This window comes from Nuphar pumila, chromosome 8 (genome assembly GCF_984573655.1).
Source record: "Nuphar pumila chromosome 8, dmNupPumi1.hap1.1, whole genome shotgun sequence".
NCBI lineage: Eukaryota > Viridiplantae > Streptophyta > Magnoliopsida > Nymphaeales > Nymphaeaceae > Nuphar > Nuphar pumila.
The window spans coordinates 17,056,355-17,078,643 of record NC_143256.1 but is presented as its reverse complement, the minus strand read 5'-3'; the positions used below and the strand labels follow the sequence as shown (position 1 = coordinate 17,078,643).

Below are 22,289 nucleotides of genomic sequence, written 5' to 3'. Positions count from 1 at the left end.
AGGATCGAAGTGTCTTCCGCCACTCTAGCCAGAGGGACGAATGACACACTGAACTGGGCGTGGAAAGAAGGGATTCATGTAGACTACCATATTTTTGCCTAACAATCATAGCCCAAGAAGATTGAGATATGGAAGCTTCCCAAGCCCACTTCAAGACTAAAACGATGCTCCTCTTTCTCATAGTTGGAATCTCTAAGCCACCTTGGTGCCTCGGAAGCACGATCTGTTGACAAGAAACAAGCAGGTACTTTTTGTGCGACACATTCCCAGACCAAAGGAAGTGCGAAAGCAAACGATTGATCGTCTGCTCTACTATCGTCGGTATAATAGACATGCTCATTCGAAACTCTGGTAATCGGGCTAAAACATGGCGAATGAGCATCACTTGTCCCGCAAAAGATAAATATTGAGCCTTCCAAGCCTGCAATCTTCCTTGCACCCGCTCTATGGTAGACATCCAAGTAGAAGTTCCCGCTGATTGTAGAGAGTGCAACGATGGACCCAAGAAATTGACAGGAAGTCGGATATTGGGCAGTTGAAGATCCTTGCAGCAGCCGATTGGAGAAGAGGGTCAGCATTGAGTAAGACCAGAGCGCACTTACTCTCGTTCAGGCAAAGGTCTGAAATTGCAGCAAAGACTTTAATAATGAAGTACAACCTAGACATTTGATTAACATTCGCATGTCCAAATATTAAAGTATCGTCTGCATATTGAATTGTGTGACAAACAAAACCAGGAATGCCCAAGGATTCCAAGAAGCCTGTTTCTTCTGCCCTTTTCATGAGAATAGGTAAACCATTTACCGCGATATTAAAAATGATAGGTGCTAGAGGACAACCCTGTCGTACACCTCTAGCCAACTTGAATTCTTCCCCTCTCATTCCATTGATGCAAACTGATGATACGGATTTTGTGACCAACTCCTTAACCCATGCTATAAATCGGCTGCCAAGCCCCATATTTGTTAGAGATTCAATCAGAAAATCCCATGCCATTCTGTCATAAGTCTTGTGAAAATCCAATTTTAGCATGAAGTGCGGTGATCCAGTCGACTGTAAAGAGTGAAGAAGCTCAGTTGCACAAATAAAGGATCCTTGCAAACTTCGACCTGGAATAAAAGCACCCTGGTTCGGACAAAACAAGTTGATCAATGACAGCGCGCAACCGATTAGCCAACACCTTAGATATAATGCGATACAGAGCACCCATCACCGAAATCGGCCTAAAGTTGGATATGTCTGATGCCCCTTGCCTCTTAGAAATCAAAGAGATGACTGCCACATGATATGGTTTAGGCAGCCTCGCATTACGATAGAATTCATCGAACAAGTGGAGCAGGTCAGTTTTTACAGTTGACCAAAATGCTTTAAAGAAGTCAATGTGAAAACCATTAAGGCCTGGTGCCTTCCATCCCGATAGTTCGCTAATAGCATTCGAAATCTCCACTTCAGTGAATCTAACCTGCAAAGAAACAAATTGGTTTGCCGCCAACTGCTTATAGCCCATATCGCCGATGACCCCCCTGACGCCTAAGTCGGCCGAATACAACCTGGAGAAATAAGAAGTAATAGCTGGTAGGCAATTGTGCGGACCAAACTGGCATCCATCGATCTCGATCGAGAGTATACAGTTCTTACTGTATTTATTTGATGCGTTCATATGAAAAAAATGTGTATTATCATCGCTATTAGCCAACCATGCAACTCTAGCCCTCAACTTCCATCTAAGCTCATCTCGTGCTCTCCATTCTGCAACGAGAGTAGAGAGTACGACGATACGCTCCTGCAATTGAAGCACTTGACCCTTCGGTACACCAACAAGATCGACCTGACGTTGGGCCAAATCGGAGAGCTCAGCTTCCCACTGGCCGATGAACCTAAACTTGTTCAGGTTATTAAAACTTAGCCATTCCTTAATACGTTTCCGAAGACGAAGAAGCTTAACATGGATGCGGATGGCCACCCAAGATCCCGTAGCAGGTTGCGCCCACGATTGACCTACCAACTGCTGAAAGTCTGGCACCCGAAGCCACCATTCCTCAAAGAAGAACCTACGACATGCCTTGAAGCCTGCGCCCCACGAAACAGTCATTTGCCCATGATCGGACATGGTCCGTGGCAGCAGACAAGCAGTGACATCCGGAACTGCGTGAAATAGTTCTGGGGAGAGAAAAACGCGATCAAGTATCCGCAAGCAAGGGCGAGACCTCATATTTGACCACGAGAATTGCTCCCCTACAAGAGAGAGAGAGAGAGAGAGAGATCTAAAATGGTTTACAATTTAAGTACTTGATTGCCAAATTATTCGAGATCTAAAATGGTTTACAATTTAAGTATTTGATTGCCAAATTATTCTAATGGCTGGATGACATGGTGAGTTGATTCACTTTCTGGGAAGCATATTGATTTTGTCAGTTATCAAGTTTGAACTGAAAAGTTTACTTCAACGATAGGGTCGCGAGATCGAAACTCAGAGGAATTGACAGGGGCCTGCACAAGATTTGAATTGCTTATCCGGTTCGGGCGTCAGGTGTACGGGGGACATAAAAACAATGAAAATATCAGATACAATATAATTGCACCAACATTAAGCACCTGATCACCCTCCATCTTGAGGACAGCCTGTCAGTTGTGGGGCCCAGGGCCTGATGGAGGGCAGTCAAGTGCATAATGCATAAATTTTGTGCCATGTGATTGCACCCGATCAGAATCCACAAAATAGGGTGGTTGTGTCTTAATCTTTGAGGGTCTTATATCGCAGTGGGCCGAGCCCATTAAGCGACCTGGTCTTCGATACGGGTTTTCTTGTCATTAAAAAATAAAGTTTAGATTAAAATATTGTTAAATTGTAAAATAGATGCCGTCATTATCCTAAAGAATTAAACATTAAAATTTTTTAAATATTTTCTAAATAGTCACTTTTTGAGCGCACAGTGGTGAAATTTGTACTTAGCGACCTGTTCCAGCACACAGAGACAAGGTCCTACCCCAGAACTACCCAACAATTAAGCGCACACTCTATCCTACTGAGAAAGTGGAAACTCACTATGACACTTTAGTGATTGGATGTCATCCAAGAAAGTTTGCTCACAAAAAAAACAGGACCGTTTTATGGGACAATATTTGCTACCCCTCGTGGGTAAGGAACCCCTCAGTGAAAAACTGTAATATTTTTATTATTTTTTGCACATTTGACACGATCTACATGTTTAGTTTAGTAGAAAAGGACCTTTGAAACATGTTATTATAACATGCATGTGAGATTTTTTCAGGGTTAAAAAATCAACGGCCTACAATGTACCAAACTTTCAACCTTCAAAAAATAATATTTTTACATAAAAAAATATGATCTAAGTGTTCATTCTTACGAATTCGACCATGTTGAATACATTTGCTCAAACCAACCTTCTCCTGTGAGTTCCAATTAGAGGGTCAAATGCTTTCCCCATCTTATATTGCCCTTCGTAATGATGCATCTACTCATTCAGGAATCATGTCAGCCTTTTACATTAATGTTAGATCGTGGTTGTTTTTACTTTAAACTTACGACATTGTATGTAAGGGTGTCAATAGGTCGGCTTTGGTTCGACCTAGGTGGAACCAAACTTGGATCATATTTTTGGGTAGGATACCGGGTCTAGACCCAGGTCTAATCGAGCCTACTATAAGATAAATCATACCTAGATCCAATAAGAACTACATGAACCAGACCCAGATCATACCTGATAAAATAATAATTTTTTATCATTTTTACATTGAAAATTTATGGTCTTAATCAAAGCTTGAGTCAAGCTTGGGTCTGGTATAAAATTTCACAAACTATACTCGGGTCCATATATTAATCGGTTCTTCAAGTCGGGACATGAGTCTTAATCGGGTATTCTTTTTTGTCACCAAACCCGAACCCTATAGGGTTTGGTCGAAGTAAACCCAACCCGTTGACACCCCTAATTATATAGAGTCAAACATATTACTTTTCCCTAACAATTATGAGGGTGTGCTTGAGTGCCGAGATCTTGTAATATCGTGTATTAAATTTAGAGATATTTGAGGTTTTGGCTAAGTGCCATAAAAAAATCGATAAATCCTCGATTTTAGGTAGCGTCAATTGAGTTTGGGTTTGACCCATGGGTCATTGATAAGACCTAAATGAGCCAAACAAGATATGATAAAAACTTTTATTTTTGACCTTTAAAATCAAGCAAAATTTGAGCAAAATTTAGGTTAAATTCAAGTTATACATCATTAGATGTACCTCAAAATGTTGAATTCAACTATATTTTATTTTTCTGAACTCAGGCTATGGTCTGCTCGAAAATCATATTTTTTAAAAAAGGGTCTGTCTCGATGGGACCGGGTCCAGATTGGATCAAACTGAATCCAATCTGTATGATCCAAGTTAATATGGATCTGAACTCAATCCAAAACCCATATTAATTAGGATCTGATCCAGTTCAAGATCCATATAAATATTGGATATGAATTTGCATCTTGGATCTGGACCCAGATCTAAAATCTAGGTCCAACAAAATTAAAGCTTTCAATTCGGTATAAAGGTTTAATTTAAGGAAATTTAAGGTTAAAAAGACTCCAAGATGGATAAGGCACTCTATGAAATTTTCTAGATATTTATTAATTATTAATTAATTAATTAATTCCAAATTTTAGTTATATATGGTAGTTACCAAATAGTGAGGTCTCTAAAAGAGTCCCTTTGATTGCTTTAAAAAAAAATTACTTTTCAATAGGGATGAGTTGAGGTCGCTACAGGTTTGGTATCAGAGTCGACCATAAAATATTATATTTTAATCATTTTTGTGTACCATAATTTTCTTTTGATAATCAAGCCATGTCCAAATTTTATCAGAAAGTCATGACTTGTATTCTAGAGCAGTCTCCATCACTAGTAAGGGCTACCTGGTATTTTTTTTTACTAATATCAATTTATTTAAATTTCATATGATAGACTGTGAGAATGGCTTAATTTAATTCCTTTTTATGTGAATTAGGAATTTGATGTCAATATGCAATTATGATTGTTGAGGGGATCAATCCTAAGGGGGTAGGTTTGATAAGGGTGCAAATTTTTTAACTATTTTTCATGTTTTAGATGTATACCCGCTCCCGAGCTTTGACTTCTGGTGCTCCCGCTGATTGACAGGAGCAAAGGGACTTCATGTTGAATGCCCTGAACACCTTGACAACGATAGTGACCACATACGTCCAGGCACAGGTGGCGCAACAGATCATGTGTGTCTATCTTGCCGAGGTCACTCCAAACCCCACCGTGGTGATGTTCAAGAAGTTTCTTAGGTTGAATCTCCAACCTTCTCAGTGAAGGCCGACCCAGAGGCAGCTGAGAGTTGGGTTGAGGAGACTAAAATGGCGTTTTGTATCCTGCCTGTGCCTGAGGATAGGCAGACTAATTTTGGCATGTTCCAATTGAAGGGTGATGCCAAGAAATTGTGGGACACCCTGTGATGAGTGAAATACGACAGAGTGGAGGTAATTCCTTGAGTGACTTTCAATGAGAATTTCTTAGATGCTTAGTTCCCTGCTTATGCACGAGAACGTATGTAGCAATATTTTTTTGGGTTTGTTCAGGGGAACATGAGTTTGGTGATCTATACCACCAAATTCAGGAGTTTGGAGCGCTACTACTTGAACCTTTTTACTAATGATAAGGCAAGGGCAACGAAGTATGTTCGTGGGCTGAAAGACGGACTCCAGGTTCGTGTGATGACGAGTTGTCCTACTATATTCAGTGATGTGATCAAGTCTGCATCCATCTTGAATGAGGAGTGGAAGAGGTTCAAGGATGAATCACAGAAGAGTGGGGGGTAACTAGGGCATCACCAGTGGCGAAGCGAGGAAGAACCCACCTGTGGGTGGCAGGGGGTAAGGTAAAGAGGCAGAGGACACAACAAGGGCATCAGAAGGGTCGACCCCAACAGAGGAAGCAATAGGGGAAGACTTTGTTCATGTGTCAAAGGTGCAACAAGAGTCATCATTAGGGCTCTTGTTCACTCTTTAAGGGAGTCTGCTACTAGTGCCAACAGCCCGAACATATCGTTATCTATTGTCCGAACAAGCCAACGACTCATGGAGGACAACAATAGTAGCAACATAGGCCTCAACAATAGGCGCAACAGAGGACCAACATGAGAGTGTACGCTGCAACAACTGCCACACAGGGTAATCAAAATGACCTGCTCGAAGGTATTTTCGTAGTCTTTGAACACTATGCTCGTGTGATGTTTGATTTGGGTGCTACCCATTCTTTATATCCTCCTCCTTTGCGAGTTTGCTTGATCTTGTTACATCTAGCCTCGAGAAGGCTTTTTACGTGATGTCTCCGATGGGTACATCTTCTTCTTGCGAGAAATATTTTCCTACAGTCTGAGTGATCATCGAGGGGCATGAGTTGTTTGCTGACCTGATCATACTGAACATGACTTTCTATGATGTCATTTTGGGTATAGACTGGTTGTCTAAATACAATGCTACTCTTTAGTGTTGGAGAAATGAGGTTCCGTTAGAGCGCCCTGATTTGTCTGTATTGGTGTTTTAGGCGATTTGATGAACGAGCGAGGTGAAGATTGTCTCGACATTGAAGATCTCCAAGTACCATAAGCAAGGTTGTATGGTGTTCTTGGCCAGTGTGTCTGCGACAGACAGTTAGGTGACACATTTGGAGCAGTTGGACGCGGTTCATGAGTTTTTGAACGTCTTTCCCGAGGACTTGTCAGGTTTGCTACCTCACAGGAAGATCAAGTTCTCAATCGAGCTAATGCCTGGCATGACACCAGTTTCCTGAATACCGTATCACATGGCACTTGCAGAGCTGGTTGAGTTGAAGAAGGAGCTGGTTCTGTAAGATAGATCTTTGTTTCGGGTACCATCAGTTGTGAATCAGGGCAGAGGATGTTCTAAAGACCACATTCAGGTCCAGATACGGGGACTATAAGTTTTTGGTGATGTCTTTTAGACTTACCAATGCCCCTGCAACATTCATGGACCTGATGAATCGGGTCTTCAGTTTATGGTTGGATTCTTTTGTCATTATATTCACCGATGGCATTCTTATCTACTCTGAGAGCGTGGAGGAGCACTGACAGCATCTGTGGATTGTGTTGCAGACACTGAGAGAACATCAACTTTATGTTAAGTTCTTGAAGTGTGAGTTTTGGCTCCACAGGGTGATGTTTCTCAGCCACGTGATCTCTAAGAAGGGCATTGAGGTCGATCCAGCCAAGGTGGAGGCAATGTTGTCTTGGAAGCAATCGAAGACAATTTTAGAGATCAAGAGTTTCTTGGGATTGGTGAGCTACTACTGTCAATTCATTGAGAACTTCTCTCGTATAGCGGCTCCAATGACTCGACTTTTATAGAAGAAGATAAAGTTGGTTTGGTCACCTCGATGTGAGGAGAGCTTTCAGAAGCTGAAGAGGAGGTTGACCACGGCCCCAATATTAACTTTACCTTTTGGGACAGGTAGATTCATTGTGTACAATGATGCTTCAGGGACCGGACTGGACTGTGTCTTGATGCAGCACAAAAAGGTGATCGCGTACGCTTCTCGACAACTAAAGGTGCATGAGAAGAATTACCCCACGTATGACTTGGAGTTAGCGGCAATTGTCTTTGCACTGAAGATCTTGTGTCACTACATGTATGCGAAATAGTTTGAGGTCCTCTCTGATCATAAGAGCCTCAAGTACATATTCACACAATGTGATTTTAATTTGAGGCAACACAAGTGTTTGGAGTTCCTGAAGGACTACAAGTTCTCCATCACCTACCACCCTGGTAAGGCAAATGTAGTGGCAGACACGCTTAGCAGAAGGCTTTAGTCATGATACTTAGCTTAATAGGGCATATTTGGGATATGATCAAAGAGTTTGTGAGATGACAACCATTTGCAGATGATTCTGGATGCATCCTTTATGCGGGGATGCAGGCGTAACCTAAGATTATAGACCACATTGAGGAGCTTCAGTCAATCGATCTAGAGTTTGAGAGGTTGTGCATGAGTGCCCAGAAGCATGATGCATAGTTTTGTCGTGAGGAGGATGAAACCATCATGTTCAAAGACAAATGGTGGGTTCCAAAGGCACTGCAGAAGGAGCTGATGAGTGAGGCATACCGGTCGAGGTATTTTGTTCACCCAAGTTCTACTAAGATGTTCATAGACCTCCAACGGATGTATTGGTGGAACAAGATAAAGCAGGACGTAGCAGAGTTTGTGTCTCGGTGTCTACCTACCAGTAGGTGAAGATCAAGCATTAGAGACCTGGTGGACTTCCTCAGTCATTAAACATTCCAGAGTGAAAGTGGGATGACAACTTAATGGACTTCATCATAGGGTTGTCGTGGACCCATTGTCAACACGATGCCATCTAGGTGATAGTGAACATGTTAACGAAGAGTGCCCACTTTCTACCGATCAGGATCAGTCAAAGCTTGGAGAGTCTAGCAGACCTCTATGTGGATGAGATAGTCTGGCTTCACGGGGTGCCACATTCGATCATGTCAGATCGATACCCTCATTTTATGTCTCATTTTTGGCACCAGTTGTAGAAGGCCCTTGGTGCCACATTGAAGTTCAACACGACTTTTCACCCACAAACTGATGGTCAGACAAAGCGCATGATACAAACACTAGAGGATATGCTTAGAGCATGCGCGTTAGATTGGGCAGGAGAGTGAGATAGGCTGTAAAGCTTGTAGAGTTTTCATATAACAATAGTTACCCTGCCAGCATTGGTATGGCCTCATACGAAGCTCTGTATGGCAGACCATGTAGATCCCCAGTGTGCTGAAATAAGGTTGGAGTGAGAGCAGTGGAGTCACCGGAGGCCATCAAGCACTACTTAGACCAGGTACGGTTGATCCGACAGAGGTTGGTCGCAGCACAAAGCAGGCAGAAGAGCTATGCCAATCACCGGCGTAGGAAGCTCAACTTTGCCATGGGTGACCACGTGTTTGTACAGATCTCGCCCACGAAGAGTGTCTTCCGGTTCGGGAAGAAGGGGAAGTTGAGTCCTCAATATGTTGGACCCTTAGAGATCCTTGAGAGTGTTGGGTAGACCGCATACCGTGTGACACTTCTCCCTTAGTTTTCTTAGATTCATAATGTCTTTCACGTCTCGATCTTGAAGAAGTATGTGACTGACCCCTCACATGTGATCCACTATGAGGCGGTTGATGTACAACCTGACTTGATGACATAGGAGAAGCTGATGAAAATTGTGGATCGCCAGGAGAGGACACTGCACAGTAGGACGATTCTATTCGTGAAGGTGTGTTGGCAACATCACAGATTGGACGAGTGCACTTGGGAGCCCAAGGTCGATATGCGTGAGCACTACCCACACCTATTCAGTACGTTCTAATTTTGTGAATGAAATTCTTTTAAGAAGGTAGGGATGTAATATCGTGTGTTTTTACACAGTCAAATTCAAAGATTTTGGTTGTGTTGCAGAAAAATTGATAAATCCTCAATTTTAGGTGGTGTCAATTGAGTTTGGGTTTGGCTCAAGTCTCATTGACAAGACCTGAACGAGCTAAACAAGATATGATAAAAACTTTTATTTTTTACCTTTAAAATCAAGTAAAATTTAAGCAAAATTTGAGTTAAATTCATGTGAAAATCGGAGGCAAAATTCAAGTTATACATCATTGGATGCACCTTGAAATATTGAATTCAATGATATTTTATTTTCCTGAATTCGAACTATAGTTCACCCAAAAATTACATTTTTTTAAAAAGTGCCCATCTCGATAGGATCGGGTTCGGGTTGGATCAGACTAGATCCGATCCGCATGATCCAAGTTAATATAGATCTAGACTCAGTCGAAGACCTATATTAATTAGGATCTGATTCAATTCAAGATCCATATGAATATTGAATATGGATTTGGATCTTGGATCCAAATTCAGATCCAAAATCTAGGTCCAACGAAATCAAAGCTTTAAATTTAGTATAAAGGTTTAATTTAAGAAAATTTAAGGTTAAAAAGACTCCTAGAGGGATAAGACACCCTCTAGATTTTTTGAATAATTATTAATTATTAATTATTAATTATTAATTAATTATTAAAAATTAATTAATTTGAAATTTCAGTTAGATATGGTAGTTACCAAATAGTGGGGTCTCTATAAGAGCCCCTTTGGTTGCTTTAAAAAAAAAGTAAGTAATTAGAAAGAGGAAGGAGTTGGAAAAGTCAACAAAAAAAATCTAGAAAGATTAGGAAAGGAGGTTGGAGATAGAATCCCATATGGAAAATTCTATCTCCTGTCCACGTGAGGAAGCCCTAGAGGGGCGTCACCCTCTAGAGGCCCCCTCTGATATAAAACTTGAAAAAGAAAGAAAGAAGAAACAAAGAGAGAGAGAGAGAAACCGTGGGAGAGAAAGAAAGAGAAGAAAAAATAAGAAGAAAAGAAGAAGGAGAAGAAGGCTCTTTTTCTCTCCGATCATTCGATCTTTCTCCTGGTCTCTTTTGAGCTTCAAAAAAAGGTACAGGCTTCCTTCTTGATTCAAATGCAGAGAAATAGCACAGATGAGGTTTATGTAATGTTTTTGGTGGAATGAAAAAAGAAGAAAAAAATGAGAATATGATTTTACTAGGTATATATATATAGAGAGAGATTGATAGATAACATTACATTAGTTTTATATATATATATATATATATATATATGGTTATAATATATATATATATATATATATATATTATAACCATCCATAAATTTTATTCTTTTACCCTATGCATGCTGTTTCGATTTTCGGTGCATATAGTTAGATTTGTTCCACTGTTCACAAGGATAAATCTGTCCTACCATGGGTATGGACAAATGTGGATAGATCTGCCTATTGTAATGGTGGACAGATCTGACAAGCCTCATAAACGTGCAAATTTGGTCCGGATCTACGGATGTCAATAAATTTTTTTTTTTTTGGCCTGTTATGCGATAGATTTTCAGCATGTTACATAACTAGATTTTTGGTCTGTTACATGATTAAGATATTGGTCTATTATATGGCTGGTTCTTGGTCTGTACATGATCAGTTCTCGGCCTGTGGCATGATAAGTGTTCAGACTGGTCATATAACATACTAATATAATTGTTTAATGCATTATATAAGACTGTTCATGTTTTACATTATGTCACCAAAACCCAAATTTCGTAAATTATGGTTTTAGGATTGATTTTCAAATTTATTTCATTTTTTTTATGAACTGTGAACAACCTAGCTGACAAAAGTCGGCTGAGCAGTTTCTCTAGTACACAGGCCCATCCAAGTGTTGTTAGCTGAGCAGGGTTCAAAAAATAATACGAGACACTAATATGCCCAACCAACTGCAATCGACTAAGTATAATTCAAACACTTCTGTGCCCAACCAACTACAGTTGGCTGATCATATTTTATAATCTGTCATGCCCAGCCAACTGTAGTCGGCTGAGCAGTTTCTAAGCCTGTCAAGCCCAACTGACTGTAGTCAGCTGAGCAGATCTCATGTGTTACACTCCAGCTGACTGCAGTCAGCTGGAATAGACTCAAACAAAAAAAATGATGAAATGGAGCTGATGTCAGTGGGTTTTAGCCCAGTCAATTATCATCGTCTAGGACCCATATCCAACTTTGTTTGATGCTGCCATTTAGGCCAGCATCAAAACAATCTTTAAAGTTTCATCTTGAACTCTAAGTTAAGATCAGGTATGCTGCCACTGTTAGATTGAATATGGCTTGTTTTGTTGCTGCCACATGAACTGTAGTAAGTCTGATTTTTTTTTGCCTATTATATAGTTGATTTTTTGCATGTACATTACCGAATTCTTGGCCTGATATATGACATATTTTCAGCCTGTCATATAGCCAATTTATGGCTTGTTACATAATAAAAATTTCAACCTATTATATAGTCAGTTTATGGCCTGTTTCATAACAAAAATTTCAGCCTGTCATATAGTTGATTTTCAGCTGGTTACATGACAAATTATCGGACTGGTTAAATACATAATCATGTGACTGTTCATGTATGTCATGATAAGACTGTTCATGCTTTATAAAACGTTACATAATGTGTGCTTCTATATGACTGTTATGCACACTTTTACAGGATTGTCATGCCTTATGAATATTACTAAAAATATGTTATGTGACTGATTATGCATGCTTTTATGTGACTGTTCTTGTATCAAAAAATGTCACAAAATTTTTATATGGTTGTGTCGTAAAGAGACACCACATACGTGGAGAAATTAATATGAGACTGCATATGGTTATCGGTTGAGGCTGTGATGGTTTTGCCTAAGCCTAACCGATTGCCAATGAGGTCTTAGTGTTATGCCGTGTATGATTAACATACCTTCGGGCTCAGTATGTTTTGATTGGTAACCCGAGCATACTCGAATTTGGTAAAGATGTGGTTGTTTACATATGCTCATGAACTTGAGTTTTGTGTTGGCTTAAATATGCATATAGTGAACACGTGAATTCTGAAATTACATTGTTGTTGCATCAGCATGATCATGTGTACGTCTGTATATTATGCATGAGATGAATCATGAAAATAAAAATGTATATTGAAAGCATGTGTTCATATGCATATGTAAATTGTTTATTCATGCACATTCGTATTGTGTGTGAATGAATGTGCATTTGTGAACATGTTTGGATAATTATGTGATCACATGTTCACGTTGCATAAGATGCACCAGTGGTCAGATGTGATCCACTGTAGGCCATGTGGACCATGAGCAGGTGTTGCTCTAAGTTTATTCTATGCATTGCAAAAATCCATTTGAAACTATTGATTTCTGAATTAATTGCACTGTTAAATTTTGTAACGGGCCAAGGTCACATGTTGTATTTTGCATGTTGATTTGTAAAATAAATCTTTTGAAAAGAATGTCTTTTGATAAAAGATAAAAAAGATAAAATAGTGTAATTAATGTTTCTTCTTGAATGTTCCTTTTACATTATGGGAATCCTAGATGGCGGTTTTGGAGAACCGTAAGGATACTAAAACTCTGTGTGCGATTGTGCTCCTAAATATGATATGGTGGTTCACTTCTCAGCCACGATTTAGGGAGTTTCTGTCACTTTGCCTGAGGGTGGTGTGCAAACATAGTTATTATTGGTATACCAAGAAAGTGATATCAGTAGATGTTGATTTTCCTGGTGTTCCGACATTAAATGTTGATTTCTAATGTTCTGATGTATGACATTGATTTTTGATATCGGTCGAGGGCCAAATCTGAAACCCATTAATAAAACACAAATTATGTGTTAAGCTATAACTAGGATATCTTGAACTTCGGGAATTGTTGTGCCCATTTTTTCATATCCGCAGGTTTTAATGAAAAGTGAAACTAAAATTGTGTACATTTAATAGCGACATGCATACAAAAGAAAACTCTGACAAGAATTTAATAAGCTATTCATGCATGTGCATTGATATCATGCATATTTACTATTCTGAAATTAGTTTATGCACCTTTACCTATTTTCATTTCATGTGAGATATTGTTGTTGCATGCTAATTGTTATTAAATGCATGATTGGTTGTTTGGATTATGAGATAGTTGTAGTCATGTTCCTCTAAAAATGTTATATGAATTGATTTATACTTCTCTTACCTATTTGTATCTTTAGAAAAATTCGTACACAGGATCTTTAATTTTGACCCTGTGCTCTTTATGTTTTTCATAGGTCCTGAAGCCCAATGATGAGGACATCTACTATATGGGGCTTATGAGGCTTCATGACTACTTTCTGATATTTTTTTTGGGACAGTGTGACTCTATAATTAAGGACATTTATTTGATTATGTTCTTAAACTTTAATTATTGATGAATAAAGTTAATTAGTCGATTGTTGGGTTAATGTAAGATCCCTTGTGGTTTGGATTGTGTTATATCTGTAAGGCTCCGGATCTTTGGGTAGAGTTTCCACAATTATAAAAAAAAAAAATCCACTTTTCAATAGGGATGAGTTTGGTTTGTTACAGATCTCTGGATTGAAGTCAAATTCGACAGATGCCAAATCCTTTTTTTTAGAAAGGCAAGATGGGGTTAGGCATAACCCCACCAGTTATTGTTCAATGTACCACTAAGGTTTTTTAACCTGCAACATCCCACCACAAGGAGACGTACACTGATAGCTCTTACCAACCACGCCGAGCCCCATTGGTAACTCATGCCAAATCCTCCAATTACTAAAATGAGAGATCTCAAATCCGTGGATCTAAAATCTTCAAAACTGCCAAAAATGCAAGGCTTTTTGGCAAGGGGGTCAAGCTAAAAATCCTTTGAGGATCCCAATTTCATAAGATGTTAGAGCAGTATTTCAAAGAATGGCTAAGTGCCATGGCTATTTGACACAGGCAAACACATGACAACATTTCACGTGGGGTCTAAACTTTGTAGTTGTGGGCCCCATGCAATGCTGTCGTGTGATTGGCTAGTGTCATATAGCCATGGTTGTTAGCTGCTCCTTTAATCTCAAACTCAATGAGACTTGTGCACACTTACATATTTTTATTAGTTTTTTTACACCTAATGGTGGGTTTGACCGATTAGATTGTGCCTTGCTGGTGACTGATTAGATCTTGGTACTAGCCCTTGTGTGTGGATGTAGAATTATTATGGACCAGCAACTCGAAAAATGATTTTGTGGATGTGCAATCATGTTAAGGGGGTGTTTGATTCACCGAAGAATCTCTTGGAGGAACACCACACTCCCTGCTGAGGTGTTGTCCCGCATTTGATTCACCTATCATGTGTGTTCTGTGCTCAATTTAATTGAGGGGATGCAAAAGTCCAAAACATTTGTCTCTCACTCAAGATTCTTATATCCAGAACATTTGTCGCTTTGCTTGTTCGACCGACAAATGTTCTACATGGCAAACACTTTTTAAGAGTGCATTGATGCCAATATGTTTTAAGAGGGGCAGAAAGGGAGATAATAAAAGTATGAAAAATTATCATAAGTATTGTACGACAAAAATGATGCATTTCACGAAAAACCTTATAATTTTCAAAAATTTGTTTGATGTCCAAAATTGCAAATATCTGTCATTAAAAAGACCATTTTAACCTTTGCATGAGTGGTTTTCTTTCAGATATGCAAATTTCCCCCCAAATATGTTCCCAAGTATTGCATCAAAGATTTATGACAGACCTTATCACTGATTTTTTACCTAAAAAATAAATGATTTCAAAAACACACACAAAAGAACAAAGAAATTAGACACAAATACTATTTCAACGATACCTAATTCGCTGAAAAATTATGAACAAATGTTGAGATACAACCCTTACAACATTTCTAAACAGGAGATGAAAAGGCACGACTGTGGTTATCCTTATTATTCTATGCTAATGACCACCTGCAGTAGAAATCTGAAAAAACAACAAAAGGGACAAAGACAAATCGAGGCATTAACTTTCCAATACCATAAAGATCACCTTAATCTAATGAGTGGTTGGGGAGAAATATCCTTTGAAAGATAGACTGTTTGGTTATTCTAGTCTGCAGAGCATGTTTTTGTTTCAGTTTTAGAACTCAAAAACGAGAATCCTAAAGGGGTTTTTAGTTGTTACACAAAACAAGAAAGTTACATGCATGTATCTCATTTTCAACAACTATAAAAATGTAAATTTTCAACATCATATCAGAGAGATACATATCAGAGAACAAAGACTGTCATGCAAAAAATATGCAAATTTTCTTTAAAATATGTGAATTTTCTCTCAAATATATGAATTTCCTCCTAAATATGTGATTTTCTCCTACATATGTGATTTTTTTTCTAAATATGTGTCAAAGTATTGCATTTAAGATATGTGTTAGAATTTGCCATTAATTTTTTACTTAGAAAATGAAGGATTTTTGAAAAATACATAAAAAAACAAAGAAACTTGACAAAACACATTTTCAACGATTCCTAATTCGCTAAAAAACAATGAACAAGCATTGAGAAACAACCCTGACATGATTCCTAAAATAAGAGATGAATAGGTGTGATTGTGTTTATCCAGATTATTCTATATTATTTTCTGCCCACCTGCATCAAAAATCCAAAAAAATAATAAAAAGAAAAGAGACAGATTGAGGCCTTAGCTTTCCAACACCACCAAGATCACCTTAATCTGATGAAAGGTTGGAGAAAAATATCCACTAGAAGATAGATTGTTTGGTTGTTTCAGTCTGCAGAATATATTTTTGTTCTGATTTTGAAACTGAGAAAGGGGAACCCTAAAGGGCTTTTCGGTTCTGACTTAAAACAAAAAAGTTACAGTCTTGTGTTTTCGCTTTCCAACTATTATAAAAATATAGGTTTTCAACTTCGGATATGAGAAATAAAGATTTGAGAACAAAAATTATTCAGCAAAAAATATGTGAATATGCGAATTTCATCCTAAATATGTAAATTTCCTTCTAAACATATGAATTTCCTCTTATATATATGATATTTTTCTCTTAAATATACAAATTTCCTTCTAAATATATAAATTTTCTTCCAAATATATGCATTTTTTCTCAAATATACAATTTTTTTTCCAAATATGTGAATTTTCTCTTAAATATGTGATTTCTCCTAAATATTTGAGAAGAAAATCATATATTTAAGCAAAAAATCGCATATTTGAAAGAAACCCACATATTTATGAAGAAATTCACATATTTAGGAGGAAAATCATATATTTGAGAGGACATTCACATATTTGGTAGGAAATTTGCATATTTAGGAAGAAATTCATATATTTGAGAGAAAAAAAAAATATTTAGGAGAAAATTTATATATTTGGAAAAAAAAATTGCATATATAAGAGAAAATTCACATATTTAAGAGAAATTTCTCATATTTAAGAAGAAATTCACATATTTAGGAGAATATTTTCATATTTGAGAGAAAAAAATACATATATAGGAGAAAATTCACATGTTTAAGAGAAATTTGCATATTCACGTATTTTCTGCAAAACCATTTTTTTTTCATATCTGTATCTCTCTGATCTAATAATGAAAACCTATATTTTTATAGTCGTTAGAAGAAGATATAGGCCTGTAACTTTCCTGTTTTTAGTAAGAACTGAAAACCCTTCTAAGGTTTATGTTTTTGAGTTTAAAAAATAGAACAGAAATATGCCCTACAAACTAGAATAATTGAACAATCTATCTTTCAAAGAATGTTTCTTCCCCACCACTAATCTGATCAAGCTGATCTTAGTGGCATTAAAAAGCGAACAGCATGATCTCTCTGCACTTTTTATTATTTTTTTAGATTTTTGGCACGTGGCTAGAAAATAGCATAGAATAATCAGGATAGGCACAATCACATTTGTTCATCTTTTATTTTAAAAATGTTATCAGGGTTGTATCCCTGCATCCGTTTATCATTTTCTAGCAAATCAAGTATCGTTGGTAATGTATTTATGCCTAGTTTGTTTGTTCTTCTTTATATTTTTTCATAATCTTTCATTTTTTGGGTAAAAAATAAGTGGTAAAGTCTGTAGCAAATCTTGGATGCAATACTTAGACACATATTTAAGAGAAAATTTAAATATTTGAGAGAAAAATCACATATTCAGGAGAAATTTTGCATATTTAAGAGGAAGATCGTGTATTTAGAAGAAAATTCGCATATTCGCATATTTACAAACTTTTGTTGAACATTCATTGTTCTCAGATATGTATCTCTCTGATTCAACGTTGAAAACATATATTTTTAAGTTGTTGGAAAGTTAAGATACATGTCAATAAGTTTTCTATTTTGAGTCAGAACTGAAAACCCCTCTAAGGTTCTCGTTGGAGTTACAAAATTGGAAACGAAACATGCTTTGTAGACTGGAACAACAAATAGTCTAACTTTTAAAGGATGTTTCTCTCCAACCACTCATTAGATCATGGTAACCTTGGTGGCATTGGAAATATAACACCTCGATATGCCTCTATTCTTTTTATTATGTTTTTGCGTTTCTAGTATAAATGGCTAAAAAATAGTATAGAATAATTGGGATAGGAATAACCATGCTTGTTCAGCTCTTGTTTTAAGAATGTTGTCAGGGTTGTATCTCGTTCGTAGTTTTTCTGCAAATCAGGTATCGTTGAAAAGGTATTTTTGTGTAGTTTCTTTATCCTTTTATTTAGTTTTATGGAATATGGTGCACACCGACAATAAGTCAGTTCGTGATCAAGACATCGAAATAAAATTCTATTGCAAAAGCAGTCAAAGTGAAATTTTATGGAATATGACAATGACTGATACTACTAGAATTTGACTTAGTAGGTCACTAAATTTGAAAAAACTGATTAACAGAGAAAACACAGAAAACACAGAAAACAAAAATATCTTTCCAACGAATCAATAATTGTAATTTTTTGATATCGGGGTGCCATGATATGGTATGAATAACCGGTCTGAATGATGCACCAGAAATACAGTCACTCGAATGACTGTACTCTTTGTTCAGATCTATTTTTGGTGACTGCAATACAAAATCTGTCAGCGGACTGAACACTGGAAATATAGGAGAGTTCATTAGATTTTCAACAAATCTAAGTAAGCACAAAATAGACCTATATCTACGAAGATACACTCTGATTATCAGGACTGGGTCAGACAAACCAAAATGCATAAACACACATCAAGCACAAATGCACAAGTTTTGATTTTCGATTTTAATTTTTTGGTGGTTAAAATTTGACCTGCACAAAAAATATACTTCCAATGGTGATTTATCAAATTTTCAACTGCCCTTTCTCTGAAACCCAACTCCGGTTAGACAATGCTCAACTCAAACACGAAAGATAATCAACCACACAAGCTTTCAAGAAAATAACTTAACAAATCTGTATTCATTCAAAAGACATGCATGTTTCAAATATGGTGCAACACAATCCAACTCTAACAATGAGATGACAGTTTTAAGAAGCAATAACAACATCCACAACACAAATTTAATAGAGCAATTGGGTTTTAGCCAAACTGATGGAGACAAAAATTGGCCAGTTCAAGCCACAAACATGTTTCTTCAATCCTAGTGGTCACAAGATAAGAAGTGTAATCTAAAATTGCCACCAAGGAACACATGCAACATTATGGGTCACGAACAGTAGCAGAGATGCACTTAAAACAACAATGGTGGATGCCCTTCATGTCCATCACGATACCATGAGGATGGAAGGCATCCTACTCGGTTCCTCCAAGCTCGAATACTCCAAGTTTGGCTCAAAACACAAAAATTGCCATTCTTTCTCCAAGTTTCTTCTCAAAACTTTTGCAAAATTCTTCAAATTGTTGTACATATATTGTATTTGAATCGTTATACCAGATAATGTCCTTAAGTGATTTACACAATGACATCTATGTCGGAGACAACGATTTACCTTTGCTACAAATAACAGTCCAACTTATTGACGTGTTTAGTAAAATTAATTTTTATTTCAACCCAGAGAGATTTACATAATTTGTCTGTTATATGTTCAAACCACAAACTCATCATTTATAAAGGAAATGTCACTTCGTCTATTCTTTACTGACGAAGCAAAGCGAAGCGACACCCTCCTAAACTTGTGCGACCTGTCATTCATTTATAAAGGAAACATCGTTTCACATACCGCTCATTTTAAAAAAGTGCACACAAATAAATTGCATTGCACATTAATTAAAAAACATCATTTCATTTGCCTTTTGCAAAAATGAATTATAATTGATTGCAAGTCAATCAATATCAAGCAACAATATACCTTTGTTTGTCTTTCTCAATGAAATCGATTTGTATTTATGAAGTTACCTCGATTTGTATCGCTGAAGTTACCTCAATTTATACTTTACTAAGTCTAAACATTGTGTCGATTTGTTTGTTGTTTTTCTTTTCTGCCTTTTATGAATCAGTCATTTTGTAAATCGCGATAGGACATATCATTCATATAGACAAAGCTCGTAAAGGCAAATCGTAATAGGATATTCAAATGGATTTGGTGGGATGAGATGTATTTGATTGTCAGATGGGTTTAGGTAGGGGAGTGATTGGATTGGGTTGGATGTGAGACCTATTTAGCTCTCATCAAATTTAAACCCAATCTAAACTATTATATATAGAGAGAGATACAAATTTACATATATATATTTTAATTAAATTTATTTGGGTCTCAAATGAACCCAAAAGTTATTATATTTAAGTATGATCCATTTGGAATTTAGATAGATCAAAAACTTATTATATTTTAGTAAAATTCACAGTACACTAAAATGATTCATTTAGATCATAAGTGAATCCAATTCTTTTTTTTCTTAAGTAGGAGTTATTTGGACCTCGAATTGAATTCAGAACAAATTCATTTTACCTTCATGAGAACCATTTAGGTCTCAGGTAGATCCAAAAGCCTTATTTACTTACTGGAATCCAATTGGATCTCCAAATGGGTCTAAATGTTAATATACATAATGAGATCAAATTGAGTCTTTAAGTAGATTCGATATCTTATTTTCTTAGTAGGATCCAATTTGGTCTCTAAATGGATCTAAAATACTTTTACATTAGATTAGATTTATTTGGGTCTTAAACGGATCCAAATCTCTTATAGGTCCAGTCCAAACCCTGATCTGAGTCTAAACTATTTCCATATCTATGATGGTCATGTATTGTATCTAAGCCAAACCATTGATTATGATGTATTATAACTAAATACTCATATTTTTTGTAAATGAATGTGGTTGTAAATCACATCGATTTGTAGTTATGAAGTTACCGTGACAATGATATGTCTTTGTGAACGAAATCAATTTGTATTTATAAAGTTACATTGATTTGTATCATTGAAGTTAACTCAATTTGTTCTTTACTAAGTCTAAACATCGTCTCGATTTGTTTATTGTTTTTCTTTTTTTACCTTTTATGAATCAGTCATTGTGTAAATCGCGATATGACGTGTTGTTCACTTAGACAAAGCTCGTAAAGGCAAACCCAATCTAAACTATTATATATATATATATACATTTACATATATATTTTTTAATTAAATTTATTTGGGTATCAAATAAACCCAAATGTTTTTTATTTAAGATGATCCATTTGAAATATAGATAGATCCAAAACTTAAACCCTAAACCCCAAACCCCAAACCCCAAACCCTAAAGCCTAAACTACAAACCCTAAAACCTAAAACCCTAAACCCTAAAACACTAAACACCAAACCCTAAACCCTAGACCCTAAACCCTAAACCTTAAATTCTAAAACCCTAAACCCTTAAAACACAAAAACCTAAACCCTAATCGTGATAGGGCATATCATTCTTATAGACAAAGCTCGTAAACACAAATCACGATTGGACAAATCATTTTTGCTTTATGTTCATGGGTGTACAGATCGTGATAGAACACTTCTTCTATAAAAAACAAATCGCGATCTCTTATAGAACTGATTGCAAGCCAATCGGTATCAAGCAAATCGCGATAACATGTAGCCTTTATACGTACAAATCCTTTCAGCCTTTTATCATTTTTTGTGTAAATCACGCTAGGAAGAAAGGTCGTAAAAGTAAATCATAATTTCTGTAGTACACAACGCTAAATGCTTCTTCAATTTTTTTTTATGAAGGCCGAACATTACAACAATTTATTCAGTAGCACTTGTGTGTTGAACTTATTAAAAAAAGAATTATATATTTATAGAATGTCACATTACAAAAAAGAATTATAGAATTACAACAAAGAATTATAGAATTACAATAAATAATTATCGGGATACAAAAATCACATAATGTTTATTCAGTAGCACTTGAAGACTCAGATGGACTATGATATACAAATCGTCTCTTTCTTTTCCTTGGTGGACTCTCTTTTCTCGGTGGCCTCTTGGTTTCCTCGAACTTATTCAAACCACTGGTAATCATCTCTACCAGTGTACCATATTGTGATCGCATTTATCTCTCCAAATTCTGCACCTACTTCCGTAACTCCTTATTCTCTCTCTCCAACATCTCTAACCTTGTGACAGAGACTACCTTCTTTTTTGTGAGTTGTGTTTGCTCCTCACCGTGTACTACAACTGAGGGAATCGTTGTTGTAGGCAGAGGGACACGATGAACATTTTTTCTATGCTGGGAGATGACATGTTGGGGGGACGGGAGGGATGCATGGGTTCCCAATATTTTCACGTTGCTTCTTCTCAATCTCCAGATTTTGATGCATGGGTTCCTAATATTTTTTAAAATAGTTGAGGTCATATTGTCGTTCTTTATAATCATATGCTATGTTACAAACACCTCAT

The 22,289-nt window shown here is 36.8% G+C and overlaps 1 protein-coding gene across 1 annotated transcript in view; it reads right to left on the bottom strand.

Annotated features, from left to right (window-relative positions):
- Window positions 1–3,449, bottom strand: part of LOC149829688 (actin-interacting protein 1-2-like) — a 48,711-nt gene extending 45,262 nt beyond the window's left edge. The window contains exon 1 of the mRNA XM_090015251.1: window positions 3,406–3,449. Coding sequence (XP_089871377.1) covers window positions 3,406–3,449 — 44 coding nt within the window. The remainder of the gene's footprint in view (window positions 1–3,405) is intronic.
- Between the last annotated feature and the right edge of the window lie 18,840 nt (window positions 3,450–22,289).